Genomic DNA, 23,743 nt, shown 5'->3' on the forward strand with positions numbered 1-23,743 from the left:
TCCTTGCACGGTTTGTCGTCTTTTCCACATCGGATATTTGTCAATTTTTGTAGTTTTTCATTAGTTCTTTGATCTACTGTAAGTACATGGTTGTATGTGATGACATGTATGTACTTTGATGATATATCTCCTTTGAACTTTGAAGTTATTCGCAGTGTGAAATATCTTGTCATATTTCTAGAATGATGCAACCTCAGTGAAATGGCGATTGATGTGTTTCACTTGGGTTCAATACATTTTCAACCATGTAGCATTCAAATTAACAGCATAACATTGTCTGATTTCTAGGCCAGTGCTCTCTATTGTTTCTGTTGATTTGTTAAGGTCTGTTTAAAATTGATTCTGTTCTTGTACAGTTCTCTGCAAATTGAAATATGCTGACCAAAATGGTGATGTAAAATGTACTCTCAGAGTACATACATGTCACCACATACAACCCTGAGATTCTTTTTCCTGTGGGCATGCTTAGCAAATCCATAGAACAGTAGCTGTAAAGATCAGGAACTGTAAACAAACTATGCAAATGCAGATAATAAATTAATAGCAATAAATCACAAGCATGAAATAACAAGATAAGAAAATCCTTAAATGAGTGTAGTTATCCCCTTTTGTTCAAGAGCCCGATGGTTAAGGGGTAGTAACAATTATTGAACTTGTTGGTGTGAGTCCTGAGGCACCTGTACCTTCTACCTGATGGCAGCAGTGAGAAGAGAGCATGGCCTGGGTGGAGAGGGTCTTTGATGATGGATGCTGCTTTTTGACAGCAACATTTCAGGTAGATGTGCTCAATGTTTGAGGGGCTTTATCTGAGATGTACTGGGCTGAATCTACTACCTTTTCCACTCATTGGTGTTCCCATTCCAAGCCATAGTGTAGCCTGCGGATGACATGCTGAATCTCTGCAGGCTCCTGAGGAAGTCGAGGCACTGTCGTGCTTTTCTCACAATTATACTTGTATGATGGGTCCGGGACATGTCCTCTGAGATAGTGACATGCAGGAATTTAAAGTTACTGACTCTTTCCACCTCTGATCATTGGCTGATGGTCATTGGCTCATGGACCACTGGTTTCTCTCTCTTGAAGTCTGCAGTCTGTTCTTATTGGCATAGAGCGAGAGGTTGTTTTTACGTCACTCAGTCAAATTTTCAGTCTCCCTCTTGTATGCTGAATCATCACCATCTTTGATACAGCCCGCAACAGTGGTGTCATCAGCAAACTTGAGCTGTACTTAGCCACACAATCATGGGTGTAAAGTGAGTAGAGCAGGTGGCTATTTGATGAATTTCCTCTGATTTATTTGTTTCAAGTACACTCGAGGATGATGAGATATCATTTTAAAATTGGTTCTTTCAGTACTTCGGCTTAAGTTTTTTTGTTTTATGTCATTGACTAATTGTTGACAAGCATGCAATGGAAAGCTGAAGATTTTACAATTTGAATAATCATTGTCTAATCCTGCTGAGAAGAAAGGTTAAAGGTTTTCTTATTTTCTGTTGATATTGTTAGTAATTTGGCCAATGCAAAAGTTTCCCTGCTTTGAAGCAACACACACAAGATGCTGGAGAAGCTCAGCAGGCCCGGCAGCATCTATGGAAAAGAGTACAGTCAGGTTTGCTTTGTCAAAGCTGCAAATTATTTATTTTGCTTTAAACTGATCCTTAATTGCAACACATTGAGGTTTATTGGAAGTCATTTTCAGCATATCCTTTCATTTGCGTTTTTTGACAAAGATGTTGAGCTAATTTAGGTGGGAGTATTATTTATTTAGATTTTATTGTTTCTGTTTTTGTAAAATTTAGCTGAAATTAATGTGAAAACTTGTAGGTGTAAATTGTTTATGAAAAAATTAGAGTTTCTGTGACATTTAGTGCTACCTTTCAAAATATCATATTAGCTACAGAATTGGCCCTGCTGATAAGATGAGTTAATGAATGTTGCATTAATTATGCTTGAGGATGGGCCTTCAGTGAGGAACTATTAAACTTGATCTTTTGGTTTCAAATACACTAGGTACTTCTATAAAACCTAATATTTTAACAGCTAAGGAGTTCGTTCCTGTCCCACAATACAGATAATAATTCTGAACATAATTCTAAAAGTTATTTTCAAGAATTTAAAATTAAAATAGTCCAACTTGTAGTTCATCTAGTTAAATGTGCCTTTTGCAGATGTTCAGATTATTAGTCACATGTTGAGTTACCATTAGAAACTATATCAAAGAAAAACTCATTTTTAAATGAAATTTAAAATGTGCTCAACTCTCAGTAACTACTGTAGTACAGTCACTAGGCTTTATTGAAAGCAGAGAAATTACTCAACCTCTGTAAGCAACACAAATAAAATGCTGGAGGAACTCAGCAGGCAGGCAGAGTAAAGAGTAAACAGTTGGCTTTTCAGGCCAAGACCTTTCATCAGAATTTGTTCAACTTCTACTTCTGTGAACTAACGTCTACACTATCATTGTATTTCTTAAATTTGACCTGCACTTGTCACAGTAGGATAAAACACTTGCATCTCACAAAGCAGTAATGCATGATATTTCATTAAAGATTTATTGTAAACCTACTGTCCAATGATACTCTATCACCTTCAAGGTACCTCTTTAACTTCAAACACTCCTTACATAAGCAGTTTTCTGTAACACAATCAAGTAAACAGCACTGCTTCTGACAATTACTTCGTAGTGTTATCTCCATATTGCTATGTGAACAAGCTTATCCACAGTTCTCTTGTACATTATACTGGGAGTAGATCCTAAATGTACGCTTTTTATAACACAAAGGTGATTGATGTCATACCTCTTCCCACACTGTTTTAATCACGTTCATGTACTGCCACTTAGTCCAGAGTGAGTGAATTAGTGCACTGCCACCTCAAGGAAAATTCTTCTTTCTGTTGGTGTTCAGCCATCGTCAAGATGAGGGGTTTAGGTGATGGAAAATTGCTGGATCTATCAACATGCAGGCAAGGTGAATGGGTTTTACAGAAGCAACAACTTTGATATGAAGTTTTCATAACCTGTGGAAACAAATCCATGTTCATTAGTGCTAAGGTTGTTGTTTAGTTGCTTTGCTATCTTCCTGACAACCTTACTACAGGGGTTGATGGCAGGGAACTCAATTACATATAAGCAAAGATGTCATAGCATGACTCTTTGTTTCGGAATTCACAGGAACGGTCTGTTGTTTTTTCTTCACGGTGTGAATCATTCCACTCTTTTATTTTAAACTCTTCTCTAGCTTAAAAGTTTATTTAACAATCAGGTTTGTTTCTCATTTCATGCTGGTGCATGAAGCTTGGTCGGTCTTCTGAGTGAAGATTAGAAAATTGTCTTTACAGCACCGCACAGGTACCTGACCCTTTTAATGTTGGTTTATTTTGAATTCTTAACTTTATGAGCGTGCCAGGTTTTTTTGTCTCCCAAATCATACCTTTTAATCTGGTTTCCTAACGTATCCAATTTGTGAGTGTAATTTATTTTATTTAGGTGTAAGACATTAGTTTTGTGTTAAACAATACATTCAGCCCTCCTCATCTGCGAGGGATTGGTTCCGGGACCCCTCGTGGATACCAAAACACGCGGATGCTCAAGTTGTGGTGGACCTTAGGACCCAGCAGAACCCCAGACCTTATTTAACCTGTCTCAGTGCTGTGGACATTAGGACCTGGCGGTGGAACTCTGAATCCACAGTGTCTCTGTTCACGAAAGTAATCACAATCATGATTGGAAAATAAAGTGGAAATAATAAAGCGATTGGAAAGAGGTGAAATGCCTTCGGTCATTGGAAAAGCGTTAGGCTACAGTTGGTCAGCGATCAGAACAATTTTAAAGGATAAAGTGAGAAAGGCCCTGCCCCAATGAAAGCTACAATTATTACAAAGCAACGCAGTGGTTTATTTATTGGGTTTTGGAGTTTTGGGTTTCTGATCCTCCACATCAACTTGGCACGGTGGAGAGCGCAGTCGATAGCAGTCTGTCACTGGATCGAACTCGGGAACTTCTGTTCCCGAGCCTGGCACTGAAGCATACATTCTTAAGCATTTTATATGCATAGAAAGGTAAAATATATACTAGATACGAAGACAAACATTTGACTAACTGACGCTAAATAATACCGGATGTACCTGCTCTGACTGACTTAGTAAGAGAACTTCAAATTTTTTCGATCCCGTTCCACGATAACCCACACACATCCTCCTGTATGCTGCACTTTAAATGATCTCTATATTACTTATAATACCTAATACAATGTAAATGCTATGTAAAATAGTTGTAATACTGCATTGTTTAGGGAATAATGACAAGAGAAAAAGTCTGTACATGCTCGAACAACAAGTGCTGGAAGAGCACTTCCGGGTTTTTGCAATTCGCGGTTGGTTGAATTCGCGCATGCGGAACTTGCGGATAAGGAGGGCCGACTGTACAATTGCAAAGTAAATTTAAAATTATATCTTGTTTTAATTACTTATCATAGGAGGATCCCTTACAGAGGTGAGTTAATTACTTAAGCAAAATGTGGTTTATTGCTCAGGACATAATTGCCCCAGAAAGCATCCAGTGGACTCATCCTCAAATTAAATTAGGCAATATATTGACAAAATTATTACTCAAATTAAAAACCTCCCACAGCTAATGAACTGCCTTGGTTACAGCTTTACTTATGATTAATAATTGATTTAACAATTTTACTAACTTTGGTTGGACCATACACCAGTCTGAGATCATTTATTTCTATCGTACAGATTCTACTTTCTCTGTTTCTAAGTGAAGATATTTGTTCTGAAAAGGACAGTAGGAGATGACACGGCCTGGTGATGTCCCCCACTGTCATCAGCAGAGTCCACTACACTCTGCAGCTGCCTGCGTTCCTCTACATTCCAATCGCCATACCAGACCATGATGCAAACAGTCACAATGCATCTGTGAAGGTTTGTTATCTTCAACCTCCTCAGAAAGACGCTGATGTGCCTTTCTTGTTGTAGTTATAGAGCACTACAGCACCGAGGAAAGCCCTTTGGCCCATCTAGTCCATCCTGAGCTGTTTTTCTACCTAGTCCCATTGACCCACACCTGGACCTTCCATCACCCTCCCTCCCATCCATATACTAATCCAAATTTCCTTTAAATGTTGAAATTGAACCTGCATTCTCCACTTCTGCAGGCAGACCATACCATACTCTCGCCATCCTCTGAGTGAGGAAATTCCCTTGTAACCTGTTCCCTTCATAAATACCTGGCTTCTGCCAGGTTTTCAGGATACCTTCCATGTCACAAAGTTACACTGATAAATTTAATGTACATTGACCCTGCAGCAAAAGAGTTAAGAAAAGAAGTATACGAGAGAGAATAAATAATGCAGAGGTGAGGACGTAAAGGGGAAGGGCAGGAATGGACACTTTTACTGGGTGTCAGCATGGACCCAATGAGCCAAACAGACACTTCCTATAAATTCCTTTGCATCCCAAACCCTAATCACTCCTAACCCTGATTCAATATGTGCTCCAAATCCGTGCTCTCTGGTAACCAGGCCTTGAGCCATTGGATGCAGTGTCTCTTTATCCTAACTGTTTGCTATTTTAAGCATCTTTATTAAGTCTCTAGCCTTCTCTTCTCAAAAGCAGATTGCTTAAACCGTCATGAAGTTTTTGTAATTGCACATCAGGTACACATTAAACTCACATCATAAGTCAATTCTTATTAGAGCAAACTACTTGCCCCATTGGGTATCATACAATGAGAACAGAGACTCATTCTTCAGGTATTCCATAGGTGCATTGATAGAAAAATGGGCATGCTGTGTGGGAGGAAAGGCTTGGATTGAATTTGGATTAGATTAGAAGGTCTGCACAACATCGTGGGCCAAAGGGTCTGTACTGTTCATGTTCTCCCCTTTCCTGGTCCTGATTTAAATCCACCTGCTCATCTTCTCTCAATTCTTCATTTTCAAGACGACGAATGGTTATTGCCATGATAAGTCTGGTCACTGATAACTTCATTCTGTTGTTGCTATGGTAATAGTTCCAGAAAATTGCTGTGAAAAGCTAAACTTGCATTGTAGAGACTAATTTGATGTCCAATACCTTTTGATGCGCTGCTACATCAAAATCTGGTCCAGTATTGAAAAGAAAGATGTGCTGGTCCAGTATTGAAAAGAAAGATGTGCTGGTCCAGTCACAGAGAAGAATGTACATTTGCTTCCTGGTCAATCCTCAACATTACTTTTTATGCTTGAGAACAGCATCATCATCATTGTCATTATGTGCTGTGTTGTATTATGTGGGCCATCATGGTCTATGACCATGATTGTACTTGACAAATTTTTCTGCAAAAGTGGTTTGCCATTGCCGCTATCTGGGCAATGGCTTTACAAGACGGGTGACCACAGTCATTATCAATACTCTTCAGAGACTCTCTGTCTGGTGTCAGTGGTCACATAACCAGGATTTGTGACATGCATCAGCTGCTCACAAGGCCATCCACCACTTGCTCCCTGCTCCCATGGCTTCACGTGACCCTGATTGGGTGGGGGGGAAGCTAAGCAGGTACTGTCCCTGGCCCAAGGGTGACCTTCAGGCTAGCCGAGGGACGGGGTGCCTTGCATCTCCTTTGGTGAAGATGTACCGCCACCCAAGGATTGAGACAAGGCTTGCAAATTTCCAACCATGCCGTGCATTATGCCTTGCAGTCCTTATTAATTAGATAGTCTTGTGGTATCAACTTGATCTCGCAAGGACAATGTCTGGCCAGGTGTTAAGCCTGGTCAAGCTTTCTTTGAACTTAGCTCTGTTTATCCCATCGTAAAATCAGTTTCTATGATTTGTCAGAGACTGGTTGCAGGGCTGTATTGTTTGTCTTGGTTCTGTTATGTCCGCAGCCCCCTCCTTTGTGAGAATCGCAAGAGCACTAGTTGAGGGGGGGTTAGTAGACCCAGGAAATGGGAGAGAGAGACGTGCCGAATGCCTCGTTCCACAGCGATGCAAAATAATGCGACATTGACCATTGTCTCCTGGAGATAGACATAGTCTCCTGGACTATGCTATGTGCAAGCCCTCGGGCAAAGTGGGCTGGTTGAGAGAGAGATTGCATCATCCCAACCTGATTGACATCTGAGACCCCGTGAGGAAGCATAAAAGAGGGTCTGGGGGAACAACCCCTTCAGATGCACCAGAAGAAATGCTAACGATCCCGTAGTAGTGGGAAGCCATTTGAAGGAAGCCACATGCGTTCGATTCCGTGGCTGGAACCACGGAAAACAGCTTTTAGCTAACAACGGGGAAGCCCGCTCCCCTGACTCAACGGATTTGCTTCATAAAAGACCCGGGCAAGTTTCTTTTCTCACAAATCTCTCTCTCTCTCCAACAAGTGAAAACCCAGCGGTCCCCAAAGGCTGAAGCCTGCAAGAACTGAGTGACTTTTATATTTCCATCGGACAATATATTATCCCCTAGACCGGGGGTCGGCAACCCGCGGCTCCGGAGCCACATGTGGCTCTTTTACGTCTGTGCTGCGGCTCCCTGTTGCTTTGGGAAATAATTGGTTGTGGCGACCCTTTTCCTGGCACATCCGAACCGACTCACAATAAGATAGCCTACGGGGGTTTGCGAGCACAGAGCTTTGGAGCCTCTGCGCCATGGGGGGGGGGCAGGTTGAGGGAGGCTTAAAAGTGAGGCTGAAGATTTCGAATAAAGTTTTTTTCCTTCGACTGCAGTTACCGACTCCGTGTCGTAATTTTAGCGCTGCGTGTAGCACACCGCTACATGGTCAGTATTTAATTAATATGTATTTTATGTTAGTTTGTTAGTTTTTGAAATGTAAATCTAAATTTGAAGATTATGGTGATCTTGTACAATCTAAATAAGACGTTGTGGCGACCCATTTCCTGACACATCCGAACCGGCTCACAATTAGCCAGCGTTCAGGCTAAGGGAGATAGCCTACGGGGGTTTGTGAGCACGTGTCTTTTGCAGCATCCGCGCCCATGGGGGGGCGGGTTGAGGGAGGCTTAAAAGCAAGGCTGTTTAGTTCAAATAAAGCTATCTTTGACTGCAGTTTACTGACTGCGTGTAGCAACCGCTACAACGTGTTTTTATCGCTGGCTGTCCAGAGGGGAGGTGCTGAAACGCTTTGTCGCGCGTCTGGAAGAAGTGAAAACTTTCCTGGGCAGCAAAGGGCTCAACTTTCCTGAGCTGGAACAGCCAGAGTGGCTGGAAAAGCTACACTTCATGGTAGACATGACAGCGCACCTGAACACGCTGAACACAGCTCTTCAACGGGGTAAGGACGTACAGCCCTGCACATGTTGGAGGATGTTTTGCATTCGAGCGCAAGTTGACGTTGCTTGCCAGAGATTTACAGAAAGGCACATTGTCTCACTTCCCCAATTTGAGAGAGTTCAAACAATGTCACGACATGATAAATTCGGAGTATTTACATTCTGCAATCATCGCAATGCAAACATCATTTGGGAAACGCTTCTGTGAGTTCAGAGAGGAAAAAAACACATTATCCTTCCCGGTCACTCCCCTAAGCATCGATCCATCCCTACTGAATACGACTGCATTGTCAGGTGTGAGTCAACCTGAAGAAGTATGATAAATATTTTAATTGCGTATTATTTTACGTATATTCATATGTTTTCATTGTTCAGTGAAATAGTCCTTTTATTTTTCAGGTTGACAGCTGGCTGACGTTATTTTTGGTTTGCTGCTGGCGGCAAATTTAAGTTTGGCGTTTTTCATAAATACAAGAAGGACTCAAATAGACGTTGAGTATTTTACTTAAAAGTAACCTTCAACCCAACGTCTTTTTTTCGGAGTTCAAAATGTTTTTGTTGCATGCAGAAATGTAATTTCGTTTTCTCTGCAGGAGTTCATCAATTTCATAAATGCAACACATTATAGTTTATTTATACATAGCATAAAGGCAAAACAAAACGTTGTATGCAGTGTTATTTCATTTTAAATGTCAAACGGGTTTTGCGGCTCCCAGTGTTTTCTTTTCTGTGGGAAACGGGTCCAAGTGGCTCTTTCAGTGGTAAAGGTTGCTGACCCCTGCCCTAGACAAACGATCGAGCTGTTTCTTAGTGATGATTATTATTAGACCCGCACTTTTAGATTGAGTAGTGACAACGTATATTATCTGAATGTTTGTATTAATCTTATTTTTGTGCCCCTTTATAAATAAAGACTTTCAAAAATAGTACCATCAGACTTCAACGGACCTCTCTATCTTTTCTGGTAACTGACCCAGTTACGGGGTACGTAACAGTTCTGTATTCATTCAGGTTGCATTTAGTAACTAGTGGCTGTTGTGGAGAAGAGGAGGAAGTATGTTTTGACCAAAAACCTTTATTTATATTATCTGTTGTTAGTCTTAAGTTTACTGTTTTCATTATGTGTTGTTATTGAGAAAGAGTTGTGTTCAATAATGATGATTTCAACTGTAATTTGAATTTACTTCATGTAGTTTGATTATATTAAATTAGTTAAACTAAATAACCTTGAAGCAGCTTTAAAAATCCAAACAAGTTACTTCAAATCCTGAAATTTAAGCACAAGGGATCAAAATATAGAATACTTTTAAACAAAGCTAGAAAGTGATTTTTAGAAATGTATGAGTCTAGAAATAATATCACTGAGTGGTGATGGGCACACAGCTCGCTAGTCCCAAGGGTAGAATGTTGCCGTTATGAAACTGTTGGTGGGTACTCTTTGATTGGGAATGGGTTGACGACAGGTTAAATTGGAATATTAGACTGATCATCTGATTTTTTTCAATGATATGAATAATTGACAAACAACTGATTCTTTGACCTACAGCCCACTTTCAAGGCCTCTGCAACTCATTCTTAGTGTTATTTATTTCCTGATTGCACAGTTTGTCTTTTGCACATTGGTTGTTTGTCAACTTTGTCTATATATGCATTTTATTGAACGTTCTGTTGTATTTCTGTATTTTTCCTGTAAGTGCCTGCAAGAAAATGAATCTCAAGGTATTGTATCGTAACTTGTACCTACTCTGATAATTTACTTTGAACCTTGGATTGGGCCTACGGTGTGGTTAGGCTGCTTATTTGATATACATATAACCTCAATACCCCAAATTAAAGTGATCTCTCTCAGGCATTCAAAACTGTTCCATCTATTTAGTAGCTTTTACAGTTTAGCCTGGAAATGTAGCTTAACTGGCTGCCAAACTATTTTAGTGGGGTGCCATTTTTCATCATTTCACAATAATGAAATGAAAAGTTTGTAAACACCAAACAGTGGCAATAAAGAACGGTAAAGTAGTAAAAACTTGCATCAGTATTTGGTGTGACCACTCATTGCCTTTAAAACTGTATCAGTTCTCTTGGGTGTGCTGTCATGCAGTTTTATAAGAAAATTGGCTGGTGTCCAAGTAGTTTGGAGAACTTGCCACAGTTCTTTTGCATACTCTGGCTGGCTCGCTTGTTTCTGTCTCTCCAGGTAATCCCAGACAGCCTCTGATGTTGAGATCAGGGCCCTGTGGAGGCCGTACCATCTGTTGCAGAACTCTTTGTTGTTCTTTTCGATTAAGATGGTTCTCATGACCTTGGCTGTGTGTTTGGGGGTCATTGTCCTGTTGAAGGATGAAGTTGGGACTGGCCAGACACCTCCCTGGTAGTGTTGTGTGATGGATGAGAATCTCCTGGTACTTCAGCGTGGAGGATTCTGACCAGATCACCAACTCCATTTGCAAAAATGCAGCCCCAAACCTGCAGGAAACCTCTGCTGTACTTCACTGTTGGCTCTAGACATTCTCTTGTAGCACTCTCCACTGATAAACTACCTTCTGTTTGAGTCAAAAATTTCAAATTTTGACTAGCCAGCCCAGTGCACTTGCTACCGTTGTTCAGCATTCCAGTCCTTGTTTTTGTGTGTAGGTGAGTCTCTTGGCTTTGTTTCTACTTCAGAGGAGTGGTGTTTTGGCAGCATAACGATCATGTATGACAAGTCTTCGCTGGACTGTAGAGGGGTGTACTTGGGTTCCAGTGGTTTCTGTGAGTTCAGAGCCAATAACAGTGCTGGACGACTTCTGAGTTAGAAGGGACATCAGTTTGATGTATTTCTCGTCTGGTGCTGTCAGTTTCCATGGCCTATCACTGCATTTCTGGTCCTCAATTTTGCTTGTTTCTCTGTGCATCTTCAGAAGAGCTTGGATAGCATGTCTTGAAACTCCTGTCTACTGTGAAATTTCAGCTTGGGAGAGACCTTGCCGATGCAGAATGACCACTTACTTGTTCAAAGTTCAAATTTAATTTTTTTTTAACAAAGTACGTGCATGCCGCATATACAAACTTAAGATTCATTTTCTGGTCCATACTCAATAAATCCATAGAACAATAACCATAACAGAATCACAGAAAGACTGCCCAACTAGGCTGTTCAACCAGAATGCAAAAGAAGAAACAATAATAATAAATAAGTATCGAGAACATGAGACGAAGATTCTGTGAAAGTGAGTCCATTGATTGTGGGAATATTTCCGTGATGGGGCAAGTATAGTTGAGTGAAGTTATCCCCTTTGGTTCAAAAGCCTGATGGTTGAGGGGTAATAACTGTTCCTGAACCTGGTGGTGTGTGCCCTGAGGCTCCTGTGCCACCTTCCTGAGGGCAGCAGTGAGATGAGAGCATGTCCTGGCGGGGTTCCCTCTGACAGATGCTGCTTTCCTACGGCAGCATTTCATGTAGGTGTGCTCCGTGGTGGAGAGGGCTTAACCTGTGATGAACTGGACTGTATCCACTACTCTTTGTAGGATTTTTCCATTCAAGGGCATTGGTGTTTCTATACAGGCTGTGATGCAGCCAGTCAATAAACTCTTGTCTGTGTATCTGTGGAGGTTTGTCTGAATTTTAGATGTCATGCTGAATATCCACAAACTCCAAGTAAGCAGAGGTGCTGCTGTGCTTTCTTCATAATTGCACTTTGTAAGAGCCCAGGACAGGTCCTCCAAAATAATAACTCCTAGGAATTTAAAGTTGCTAACCCTCTCCACCTCTGATCCTCTGAGGACTGGCTCATGGACATCCTGATTTCCTTCTCCTGAAGTCTTGGTCTTGCTGACATTGAGTAAGAGGTGGTTGTTACTATACCACTCAGCTAGACTTCCAATATGTTGATTCCTCACCACCTTTGATGCGGCCTACGTCAGTGGTGTCATCAGCAATCTTGAATATGGCATTAGAGATGTGCTTAGCCTCACAGTCATAAGTGTAAAGTGGGAATAAGTGGGCAGTGGGAATTCATCCAGTGCTAATGTAGATCATGGAGGCGATATTGCCATTCTGACCTAACTGGGGTCTGCAAGTGAAGAAATTGAGGATCCAATTGCATGAGGAGTTATTGAGGCCAAAGTCTTGGAGCTTATTGATTCGTTTTGAGGGTATGATATCAAATGCTTTGCTCACTCTTGCCATAGTGTAAGAATTGATGATTTGAAGGTTAAACTGTAACATTTGCTGCACCCTAACTTTTAGATTGGTTGTCGTTCCCCCATTTTGATTCCTTCTAAGCCTTTCTGTTTCAGTTAATTTCATTTAACTCATTATGTCATTGATCATTAGCATCTGTTTGTATCTTTGTTTAATCATACACTGGGCTCAATACCAAACACGCTTTTACAGGTCGAGGAAGGTGCCTTTGTCAAAGAGAACTTTGATGAACTCTGCTGGACTTTATCTGCAAAGAAGAACTACAAACATGACAAGAATGGAAACTGTACAATTTCAGACCGTGATGCCTTCAGGCTATGGTGTCTTTTTAACTTCCTGTCAGAGGACAAATATCCGCTTGTGATGGTTCCTGATGAGGTGAGAACTTTATAGATGTGTTCATAAGTTGATTTGAATGCTTTGAAATGGTTTTGACTAAATTAGAATTCCGCGGTTGTGAATGCAGCTGTTTTGGTACATGAGAAATGTTATTTGGTCTTCTGTCACTTCCACGACGATGAGAATGTCATTATCAGCAAGAAATCAGTTATTGTTCTTATAAATTTTCTCTCTAGTATGGTCACATAAATGATTTATTTGTAGGGTTTCTGTTCTAGATGAAGTCTACAATGGGCATTGTATCCCACAGCACTGGGATGCTGGCACTATAGTTAGCTAGAGCATTGGTATCTTATAAACACCCTTTAGATTTGTGATGTTTGCTGTTGCTAATAAGGGGAAGGGGGGACTTTAATTTTGCTTTAATGAATGATGATATCTCCGGCTTTGAATGTATGCTGAACTTTTTTTTCATGTTTCTGCATTTTAATCGAGAATTAGGCCCAGACATAAGGTTACTTGTCAGTTCATTTTTTTAAAAAAAAAGGTCAATTGATTCCCATCAAAATATCAAACTTGGATGTGCTAAGCTGCAGTTCCGTGGATTTTTTTTGTCTGGAACTAATTCTAGGAAGCAAGTTCATGAATTCACAATGTAATACTGTGGAATTAGAAGTCATTGCTGATTGGTGTATTGATAACTATTTTGACATAGTTTGATATCATGCCCTGTCCTTGATTAGTGTTTGATTAAGTATGTCCTTATTATGCAAGGTCAGATGTATTTTGTCACAAATTGTGAAAAAAAATGCAAGGAACCTAAATTATAAACACTTGTTCAGGAATTGGCAATGTGACATGAGCAGACTAGAATACTGAAGATTTCCCTGAGTGGTGTAGAGCATAGGGAATGTGTTGTCAGCGTTAGCTCAAAGTGGAGCTGAGTAAATTTATGAAAGGAAATCAGATTGCAGGGTTGTGGGAGAGTAAGGCTGGTTAGATTGTTATTGCATTGAACCTGGGAAGAGACAGAGGGACAATGAAGATCACAAATTGAAGTTTATGGAGAACAATGTCTTTAAAAGTAAAAGATAAGTGTCAAAAACTGAAGTGGCTTTGTTTTAAACAATGAGCCCACTCTTCTGAATTTTAGCTGTACATATTGAATTAAGGGTGCCAATGCAGCATAGCAGCAGAGAGAATTGGATTGTTTGCTGACTCTTCTGATGAGCAATTAGGCTATTTATAGTCGAGATTTGTGGCCTAGTTGAGGTTTCTGGGAGATCCAAGGATCTGAATGATTTATTTGGAAAAAAGGAACAAATCTCACTGCAAGTTAAAATAAATTACATCCTCTCTTCTGCTCCCACTTCTATTAATGTACCTCAATTTGCATATTTTGGGAATTGGGGAACAGGCAAAAATATAATCAAGCCTTTTGCAGATTTTGTGGGAACACCAAAGTTTAAAAAAAATATCCTCCGGTGGTTTTGGCCTTTGGCCTTCAGCTGCCACGTGCACTAATAGTCACCTAACAAGATGTACTTGCAACTCAGCAAGACCGTGCATTATCTCGCTGGAACATCTGAAGTCAGTAGCTGTAGGCCATTACCTACATCTCTGAGAATCTGTTACACCTAGTAGCAAGCCTGCCAAGACAGCTGCTCTAGTCATGAAACTCCTACAGGATGAGGCTTTATTGGTACGTCTCCTTCAACAGGAATGGAAAATGGATGTCTCTCAAAAACATCACAAAGCAGCATTACTGACAGCAAATTAGAATCAGAATCAGAATCAGACTTTAATCGCCAAGTACCTGTACACATACAAGGAATTTACTTCCAGCAGATGTTGTCTCTCTGCTCATAACAATAATAATGATAAATATAAATGAAAATATAGATTATACATACAGGTAGTGCAATCCAAGTAATAGTTAGCCGACAGTTAACCGGCAGTTAACTGTTCAGCAAAGTGACCGCAGTAGGGAAAAAACTTCTCCAGTGCCTATTAGTCTTAGTCTGGAGGGATCTGAAGCGCCTACCAGACAGAAGCAGTTCAAACAGTCCGTGCGGAGGATGGAAGCAGGAAGTAAAGAATGCTGGAGCTCCTTAGCTTTTGTCAAGAGGAAAGCAAAATTAGTGTTTTAGATCAATGACATTTCATCAGAAAAATCAGAAGTCAAACATTTTAAATCACAGAACAAAGAGAAGGATAGAAAGGATAGAGAGAATGTTTTGTCAAAATGGAGTCCAGGAGAGACTGATATATAAATAGCAGTTTAGAGAGTGTGGTAAAGGTATGCAAATTAAAGATAATCTGGTAGCAAGAGATCTCATAACAGCATCAATCTTATGGAACAATCCCCTGAATTAGATGTTCCATGTACATCTTCAAACCAGGTATGAGCTGGGCAGGGAAGGTGAGATTGTGGTCAATTGTTATTGCTGGATTGTGCTAGTGTATTTAAGAATGATATTTAAGATGATCATAACCTTCAGGGTTGTGGTTTACTGGCGTTGTTTGAAATATGTTGCTTTAAGATGCGAGTCTGTGCAGTAGATAAAGCGCAGTGCATTCATTGTGGTGGGAGAGTACATGATACACAAACCACATTACCATTAACGTTGGAGACCAGAATAGAGGCAGAAGAAAATCAAAATGAAATAAATTATCTGGAACTTTACTCATCATCTTATCCTGATCTCTTTTTTTTAAACTGTATTTGAAGTCTTACTTCTAACTTTTCAGTAATGTTGAACAATTATTCAGCCCTGTTCACATTTTCTGCTGTTCACTTGATGTACAGTTTTATTAGCCTGGATTGCTGTGTTGTCAGAGCAGCAACAAGCCTTAGAACTATACTCGCCTCAGCTTGCAAAACTATGAGATGCAAATTGCTAACTAATCCTCACACCATTAACCCTCTGTGATTAGATAGTTTTGAGGGTGAATCAGTTAGTTTTGAAAAGAAGTCATTTGTTGGAATAATTTTGAATGAAGTACCAGGTTGTTATTTGAGGGTATCCCATTAAATAGAGCCTACTTAGATTTTCAGAAGGCTGTGGAGTGATCAGTCAGTGATTACATGTAGTCAGTAATATGTTGCTGCAGTGGATACAATTTTTATAAGCATCCGTTAGTCTCGTGAGACCGTGGATTTGCGCCTTGGAAAGTTTCCAGGGCGCAGGCCTGGGCAGGGTTGTATGGGAGACCGGCAGTTGCCCAAGCTGCAGGCCTTCCCCTCTCCACGCCACCGATGTTGTCCAAGGGAAGGGCTCTAGGACCCAAGCAACTTGGCGCCGGTGTCATTGCAGAGCAATGTGTTGTTAAGTGCCTTGCTCAAGGACACAACACGAACCAGTGACCTTCAGATCACTAGACCGATGCCTTATCCACTAGGCTACATGCCAACACTAGTGGATGCAACACTAATGTAACTATCAGTATATTTCACTAATTTTGAGAATGGCCTTGACATGAAAGTACAGGTTGAGTGTCCCTGATGCGAAATGCTTGGAGCTAGAAATGTTTTAGATTTTGGATATTTTCAGATTTTGGAATATATAATGAGATAGTTTAGGATTACCATCATTTCTGACTCTGAATTTATGTACTATTGGTCTTTCATTTGTTCATCTCACATATGTACTTAACAGCAAAAAATTATGTGCCGTCAACATATAATGTGTGCAGAGTAACAAAATCATCACAGCAGCATTGGGAGAATACCTGACTTAGTTGTTGAACAACAGCAAACTTTCAGTCTTCACCTACGATGCCATGTTTTCATTAAAGGGTTACAGTATATTGTATTTGTACATTTTTATTTAAGTTTCATGTAAGGTATAGTAACAATCAGCACTGTAGACTTGTTCTGGTGTTAGATTTTCATGACCAGCGTTTGCTTTAAAAATGTAATGCTTTGCCTTTTTATTAAATTTCTGTAATCAGCCTTCTGAGTTCAGTATTCACAATTGCCTTCAATTTTCCGTCTGTCATAATAGATCGTTGCTTGCTTCATGATACACATACTGTTAAGCGACATATGGTTACTCTAACTTACAATACATGACCTATCTTCATTTTTCACTTTGTTTTTTTTCTATTTTTCAATCACTTCTGTTCATTTCTCGGAGCTGTCTGTTGTGCTCTGCCTGGGGAGCTTCCTAGCGTCATGGGGAATTTTCCATTTGTGACATAGTGTCACAAAATTTGTATTCTGGAGGTTTTTGGATTTTGTAATTTCGGATAAGGGTTTCTGAACCAATACAAGGTTAGTGAAGGTGCTGGGAAGGACGGTATTCTACATGTGGGTTTACATAGACTTAGGAGTGGCTGAACTCTGCCCAAATAACACTGGGTGTGGAGTTGTGTTATTGGCCTCGTGGAACATCGGTGGTATAATCACCAGCAAGTAAAGAATTTTTGATATTTTGAGCCATGATTTTAATAACGATTGCATGCCCAATGCCGAGAGGTATTTGCCAGAACAGCTGCCTTCTAGGGCAATCCCTCAGGATTGAAGATCCTTCCTCATTCTGTGGCTTCTGACGTCACCCATGAGGGTTTGCCACGGCAGGAGCAGGAGGTGACTGGTGGGTAAGTGGATGGCTTTGGGGGAAGTGAGCTCCTTCCTGTGTGCTGCACTGCACAGGCCCTAGATTCCTGTGTTGAGTAGTTTTAGGTCATGAGACCATGGGGATGTTGAACTATCCATGGAAGTTTTAAACCTTCCCTGAATCCTTTCCTCTGTCCACCTGGTAACTTGCTGCAATTCCCAAGTTGGACTCCCAAGATATGGGAAATGCTCCATGTTTTGTGTCTTGGACTCTCGATGTCAGAGGGTGATAAGGGCAGTAGACCTTCGCTTTGTGGCTGATGAGGTTTATCCATGTTTGTGCTCCAGTGAATACATTGACAATAACACTAAGCTTATACTACTTCCTACGTTTCTTTTGAGTAGCTTTGTACAGTCTCCACAATGGCCTTCAGATGCTGTTGTCCTTTTTGGATTGTGGAGCATCCTCCTTCCACCCAGCAAAAACTTGTGCATGTTTGGTGTTTTGCTTCCTGGCATATGAGTCTGACCGTATGGGCAAGTCCAGGCCCAGTGCAGACACTGCTGAGCAGGGCTGTGTGGTATTGATCATCTTTCCATCATGGTGCAACATCTCTTCAGTATTGGAGTGGAACCATCGTACAGGTTGGGTGGGGCACTGTTTATCTTTGTTAGCTCCACTGTTGGGCCAAGCTCATTCCAGTGACTCAGACCAGCCTGTCTTTGCATTTTGTTTCTTTAAAGCTATTTAAGGTCTAATTGTTTTTTAACAAATAATTTTATTCATAATAAAGCACATGTACAAGAATGAACTATTTGATGCCTTTTCATTATATTCACAGTCAGAGCATTTCTATGCCATTGTATTACATTCATACACGTTGCTGGAACTGCTGTCTCTCCTGTAGTCCCCTGGGGTGGCGACCACTACAGTAACTGAGGGGCTTCCTTAGCCATCCCAGCCCATCCCACTCCAGCAGGAGAGGAACCCTACACTGTGGTCCTTCCCACTTAGCAATGGCTGCATCAAGCTTCAGTGTGTCCTCAGCATGTAGACCTGTAGCCCAGAATTTTCCAGGTGGTAACATTCGTCCACGGACATCTCAACATGCTGGCAGATGAACAAGCTTCTGGCAGACTAAAGGGCGTCTTCACAGAACTGATCTATCCGCATGACTTGATGTCCGACGCGTGCGTGTGTGTGTGTGCGTGGAAACAGCCCGTAGATCAGAGAGTGCTCGGGATGAACCATGACACAGGACCCTGCACCTTTCTTCACACCTTCAAAACAAACCCACAGTCCACAAAGAGGTGAGCTACTGTCTCTTCCTCATTAAAGTCATCCCGTGGTCCGTGTACTGTGGCGTGCAGGAAGGGTGTGACTGGGAGGGACCCTCTCACCAGGCAAGGTCCAGCTGCTTGTTGGTGATGAGGCATTCGCAGTGCCTGGAGGATGTTCCTTGTTGACCACTCCCTGATGGACTTGTGGTCAGAGGTGTTGGTCTGGAAGGTTTTCCACGAAGAACAGGTGGTGTGGCAAAGTCCATCTGACTGGGATGTTGTTCAAGCCCATCCCCATGGCAACCGGGGCCAGATGGAAGCTTGACGTGCAGTGGCCCTTGTTGGCCATCCGTTCAGTTTCCAAGCACAACCTGATACAGCCGCACATCAGGATTCCCAAGCTGGAGGAACTGAGGTTGGGCTACATCTGCAATAAACGCAGCAACCCCAGTAGCCCCTCTCTCCCGATGACTAGGCTCTTCTCTGGTTATTGACAGGCAGTGCCCTCCCCACAGCCCCAGTTTCTGTTGATTTGTGTTGAGTGAATTATATTATATGAATTGCTTATTAAGGAATTTTGCAGATTTGCATTGTTGGGTTGAAACACTACACACTTAACTACAAGGTCTCCAATCAATTTTTTATTGTGTGGATTTTAAGAGTTTCTGTTTTGCTACTCACAGTTAATAAGAGTGCACAGCTTTAAGAACAAAAGCTTTTTAAAAAAACATTGACCTGAATCCTTATAGCTTGCCTTGAGCTGCCAAAAACGTTAGCAGTTGCCGCCAGCAAGTTCCTTGGCCTCAATGATGATTTCTGGCAGGTGTCAGACCAAAGGATACGTGGTGTTAAACAAGAGTGAGCTGATAAAACAGGCTGCACAGCCATTTGTATTGACTGGTTTTCACAGCGTGCATGCAGCATTTATTTAATACAGTGGATTAGATTAATTGGGCCATCAGCTATTCGTGGCAGGCTCTTATTTGGGACAACACTTAAAGAACAAAAGCTAAGTGAGAAAATAGCCGGGATTCCCTTCCTTGGGGCACTGTGCTGCTTAGTTGGGACAGGAGATTTTTGCTGAACAGTTTCTAGCTAGTGTCGGTCATGTTTTGTGGTCATTAGGCTCTTTGTGGTGCTTGGAGCTGAACATGCTTAAGTGGCATAATGCTTGTGTGTTTGTGTTCAAAAAGCTGTGAAGTTTGTCACTGATTTCTAAGTGCCAGAAATGGGGGTGAAAATTAAACAATTTCACTATTTCAAGTTGGGAACCACCAAGAATTTGAAGTTATCAGCAATCATCTTGAATGTTACCTTTGGCCCTCACCCATGTTTGCATGTGACACTACTTCGATGGGCAGACTGAACCAGATGGCGGTTGCCAGCAGGTCTCGTACCCTGGTGAGACGGGTGGCACCTGCCACACGCTGAGACACTACTTCGATGGGCAGACTGAACCAGATGGCGGTTGCCAGCAGGTCTCGTACCCTGGTGAGACAGGGGTGGCACCTGCCACACGCTGAGACACTACTTCGACGGGCAGACTGAACCAGATGACGGTTGCCAGCAGGTCTCGTACCCTGGTGAGACAGGGGTGGCACCTGCCACACGCTGAGACACTACTTCGATGGGCAGACTGAACCAGATGACGGTTGCCAGCAGGTCTCGTACCCTGGTGAGACAGGGGTGGCACCTGCCACACACTGAGACACTACTTCGATGGGCAGACTGAACCAGATGACGGTTGCCAGCAGGTCTCGTACCCTGGTGAGACAGGGGTGGCACCTGCCACACGCTGAGACACTACTTCGATGGGCAGACTGAACCAGATGACGGTTGCCAGCAGGTCTCGTACCCTGGTGAGACAGGGGTGGCACCTGCCACACACTGAGACACTACTTCGATGGGCAGACTGAACCAGATGGCGGTTGCCAGCAGGTCTCGTACCCTGGTGAGACAGGGGTGGCACCTGCCACACACTGAGACACTACTTCGACGGGCAGACTGAACCAGATGGCGGTTGCCAGCAGGTCTCGTACCCTGGTGAGACAGGGGTGGCACCTGCCACACACTGAGACACTACTTCGATGGGCAGACTGAACCAGATGGCGGTTGCCAGCAGGTCTCGTACCCTGGTGAGATAGGGACAAGCCTGTCCTGACATGTGAAGTCCGCCCTGGTGGACTAGACAGATGAGATCAAATGGCCAGGAAGAAGGATCTGCAGCACTCGATGGAGAACAAGGTACAGAAGTCATGGTCATCTACTACAATCGGGGAAGACCCGTACCACTGGACCAAGACTTCTGAGATCAAGAGAGTGGAACTGCCCAGGACCATGGATTTTCCACTTTTAAAAATTCTCCCACACAGGTTTCCTGTCATCAGATACGACAGACAACTAAGTTGGTAGTTTTAATTTGTTCTGTATTTACCTTAAATGCATAAATTGTGACCAGTTAAATGGTAGTTTCTTTAATACTTTTTAAAAACTATTTCCATGAAACTTTAGCCGATTGGGGCAGTTGTTAAATTGGGCCAAAATGTTTTGGTTCCAATGTGTCCCAATGAACTGGAATCCACTGCACTTTTCACTTTTTGAGCAAAATCGACATTAAAATTGTAGCATGCATTTATGATAAAAGATAGAGGCTGAAATGTCTTAAGCTCTCCAAGAGTTGAATAGCACAGAAACTGCCTCTAGGGGCTACCATTCCAGTGCCATCATTGTACTAACTCACAATGCGTCCATTTACCTGCATCGCGTCGTAGTACTGATGATTCAACTAATTTTGTCAGTACTTTGCTGATATAACCGTTCCTGCTTCCACCGTCTCTCAGGCTGCAGATCCTAGACTCCAGATACCCACTGTGTGAAAAGATTTTGCCCTCAGATCAACTCTAAACCTCCTGCATCTCATCTTAAAACTGTGCTGTCTTGTCTTTGACACACCTGTCATGGGGAAAAGAATGACCATCTATCCCCCTCTTTGTCAGGTTACCCCTCAGAGTCCTCTGCTCCTGCTAAAGCACACCCTGTCTCCCCCCTGCAACCCGATGCTTTTGTGATTCAAAGGTTCTTTGGGAGTCGAGAATGAGGCATGAAACTTTGTGTACAATTGTTTTATCAAGTGTTACAAGAAGGAGAAAAAGACTAAGGGTAGTGTCTGAGAAAGATTAAAAGTAGTGTGGCCTTCTCATGCCAGACTATAGATAACATAAACTCTATTGATGACACTTAACCAGTATGTCCAGTTTCCAGAGAAATGCAGAGGCAACTGTAAGCACTGGAAAATTCACTGAACAATATAGGTAATCATAATGAAAAATACGAACAAGCAGAAAAAGTTAAATGCCAAGAAAATTAACAATGCTATAAATGCTCTGACCCACGCAATATCCTGGTAAATCTTCTCTTCAGTGCTATCATGTCCTTCATATGGTGTGGTAAACAAAATTCCACTTAATTCTCCAGATGTGGTCTAATCAAAGCTGTTAAGTAATGTCACAAACAAGAGAAAATCTGCAGATGCTGGAAACCCGAGCAACACACACACACAAAATGCTGGAGGAACTCAGCAGGCCAGGCAGCATCCATGGAAAAGAGTACAATCAATGTTCAAATGTTTTATTAAAAAAAAACTTTGTACTGTTTTCCATAGATGCTGCCTGGCTTGCTGAGTTCCTCCAGCATTTTGTGTAATGTCTCAGTTTTATATTCTAGAAAAAAACTATTTTGAAATACTTACATGAAGAAATTATAATCATGCATACAAAATGAGTTATTTTAGAACACCAGAGAATTTACAAAGCAGTCATGCTGTTGTTGTTGAGTGCCCTCAACTCATGGTGACCCTATGGATAGTGTAGTTGTCCATGGGGTTTTGGGGCAAGATACAGAAGTAAATTGTCAGGCCTTTCTTCCACACAGATAATGTTGCTGCTCAGGTTGGGACTTGGCTGCATTTTAACTGGACCATCTGCCTTGAAGTCCAGCCCTGATGCCACCACCAGCTGACCCAAGCAGGCACACATTAAAAATGCACTGAGTGTTCATGCATAATGTGTAACATTTTCAAGCTATTTGATACTGAGAATAATTAATGCACCACTAACACTTTCCTTTCTGGATCACTTTGCCCCCATTTCAGAAGATAGATTAGCTGCTAATATCTTTTACAAAGCCAAAGACTCTCATAGCTACCTTGACTACACATCCTCTGATCCTCAGTCCACAAGGATAAGCTGCGTGTTGCACCCCATTTTAATTCTCAGTCCCACTCCCATTCTGACCTGTTCCACTGCACAATGAGTCCCAATGTACACTCATCTCATCGTCATTCTAGGCATGTTACCAGCATTTGGAATTGCCCATGAATTTTTCAGCTTCAGGTAAGTCATTTCCTATTATCATGCTTGTGGCCCTCTCTCAGTCTGTTTGTTTAAAATGTCTTGCTCCTTATCGCATGATCTGCCTTAAGTAAGTTTCCATATTGGCTGTGCTTTAAAACTGCAATTGCTCCACTCTCACCCCATTTCTAAGGAGGCTTGCAGAGCAAAGTAATCACTGAAGGATCACTTGTAACAAGTGCTGGATTTCCATGTTTACCCCTGTATTCCTGTGGTTGCAGTTGGTTGTCAGGATGAGGAATGCTAACAGTTTACCATCTGTATGATTGCACAATCAGCAAAGCGAGTTTTTGTGTTCATAATGTGAAATTGCTCTGCAATAACAAAATGGTCAGATCAGTAATCAGAAAGCCAGCAACCTTGTGTTCTTTAAGGTAACTTGTTCTGCAGACCTTCTGACCTGGAACTTGGATCATGTGCTGCGTTTTCAAACTTTGGGGTTTGTAAAGGTGCTTACCATGGAGTGAAATATGATAATTTCAATGACTGTTACAATTGTGTTGAAATTCAGCTTGCGGTTACCAGCATGAGTCTGCCTAACAACTATTGTTGAGCGTTCTTTAGACAATAGAATCTTTGCTGTGCAACACTGGACTGGGATTCCACTACGTCAGGTGATACTGACCTGTATAAGAAATTGAGACATGAACTCTGTAAGGCTCTCAGCGTGCCGGGAGATAATACCAGTCCAAAAGTTAGC

The 23,743-nt window shown here is 41.7% G+C and overlaps 1 protein-coding gene across 3 annotated transcripts in view; it reads left to right on the top strand.

Moving 5' to 3' along the window:
• The window catches only part of LOC132381227 (differentially expressed in FDCP 6 homolog), a 180,286-nt gene that overhangs the window by 61,285 nt on the left and 95,258 nt on the right, over positions 1–23,743 (top strand). For 2 of the 3 annotated variants that reach the window (XM_059950576.1, XM_059950577.1), the window contains exon 3: positions 12,646–12,831. The exons of the other annotated variant lie outside the window; for it this stretch is intronic. In XM_059950576.1, coding sequence (XP_059806559.1) covers positions 12,646–12,831 — 186 coding nt within the window. The remainder of the gene's footprint in view (positions 1–12,645; positions 12,832–23,743) is intronic. 3 annotated transcript variants of the gene reach the window in all.

The sequence above is a fragment of the Hypanus sabinus genome, chromosome 25 (genome assembly GCF_030144855.1).
Source record: "Hypanus sabinus isolate sHypSab1 chromosome 25, sHypSab1.hap1, whole genome shotgun sequence".
NCBI classification, from domain to species: domain Eukaryota; kingdom Metazoa; phylum Chordata; class Chondrichthyes; order Myliobatiformes; family Dasyatidae; genus Hypanus; species Hypanus sabinus.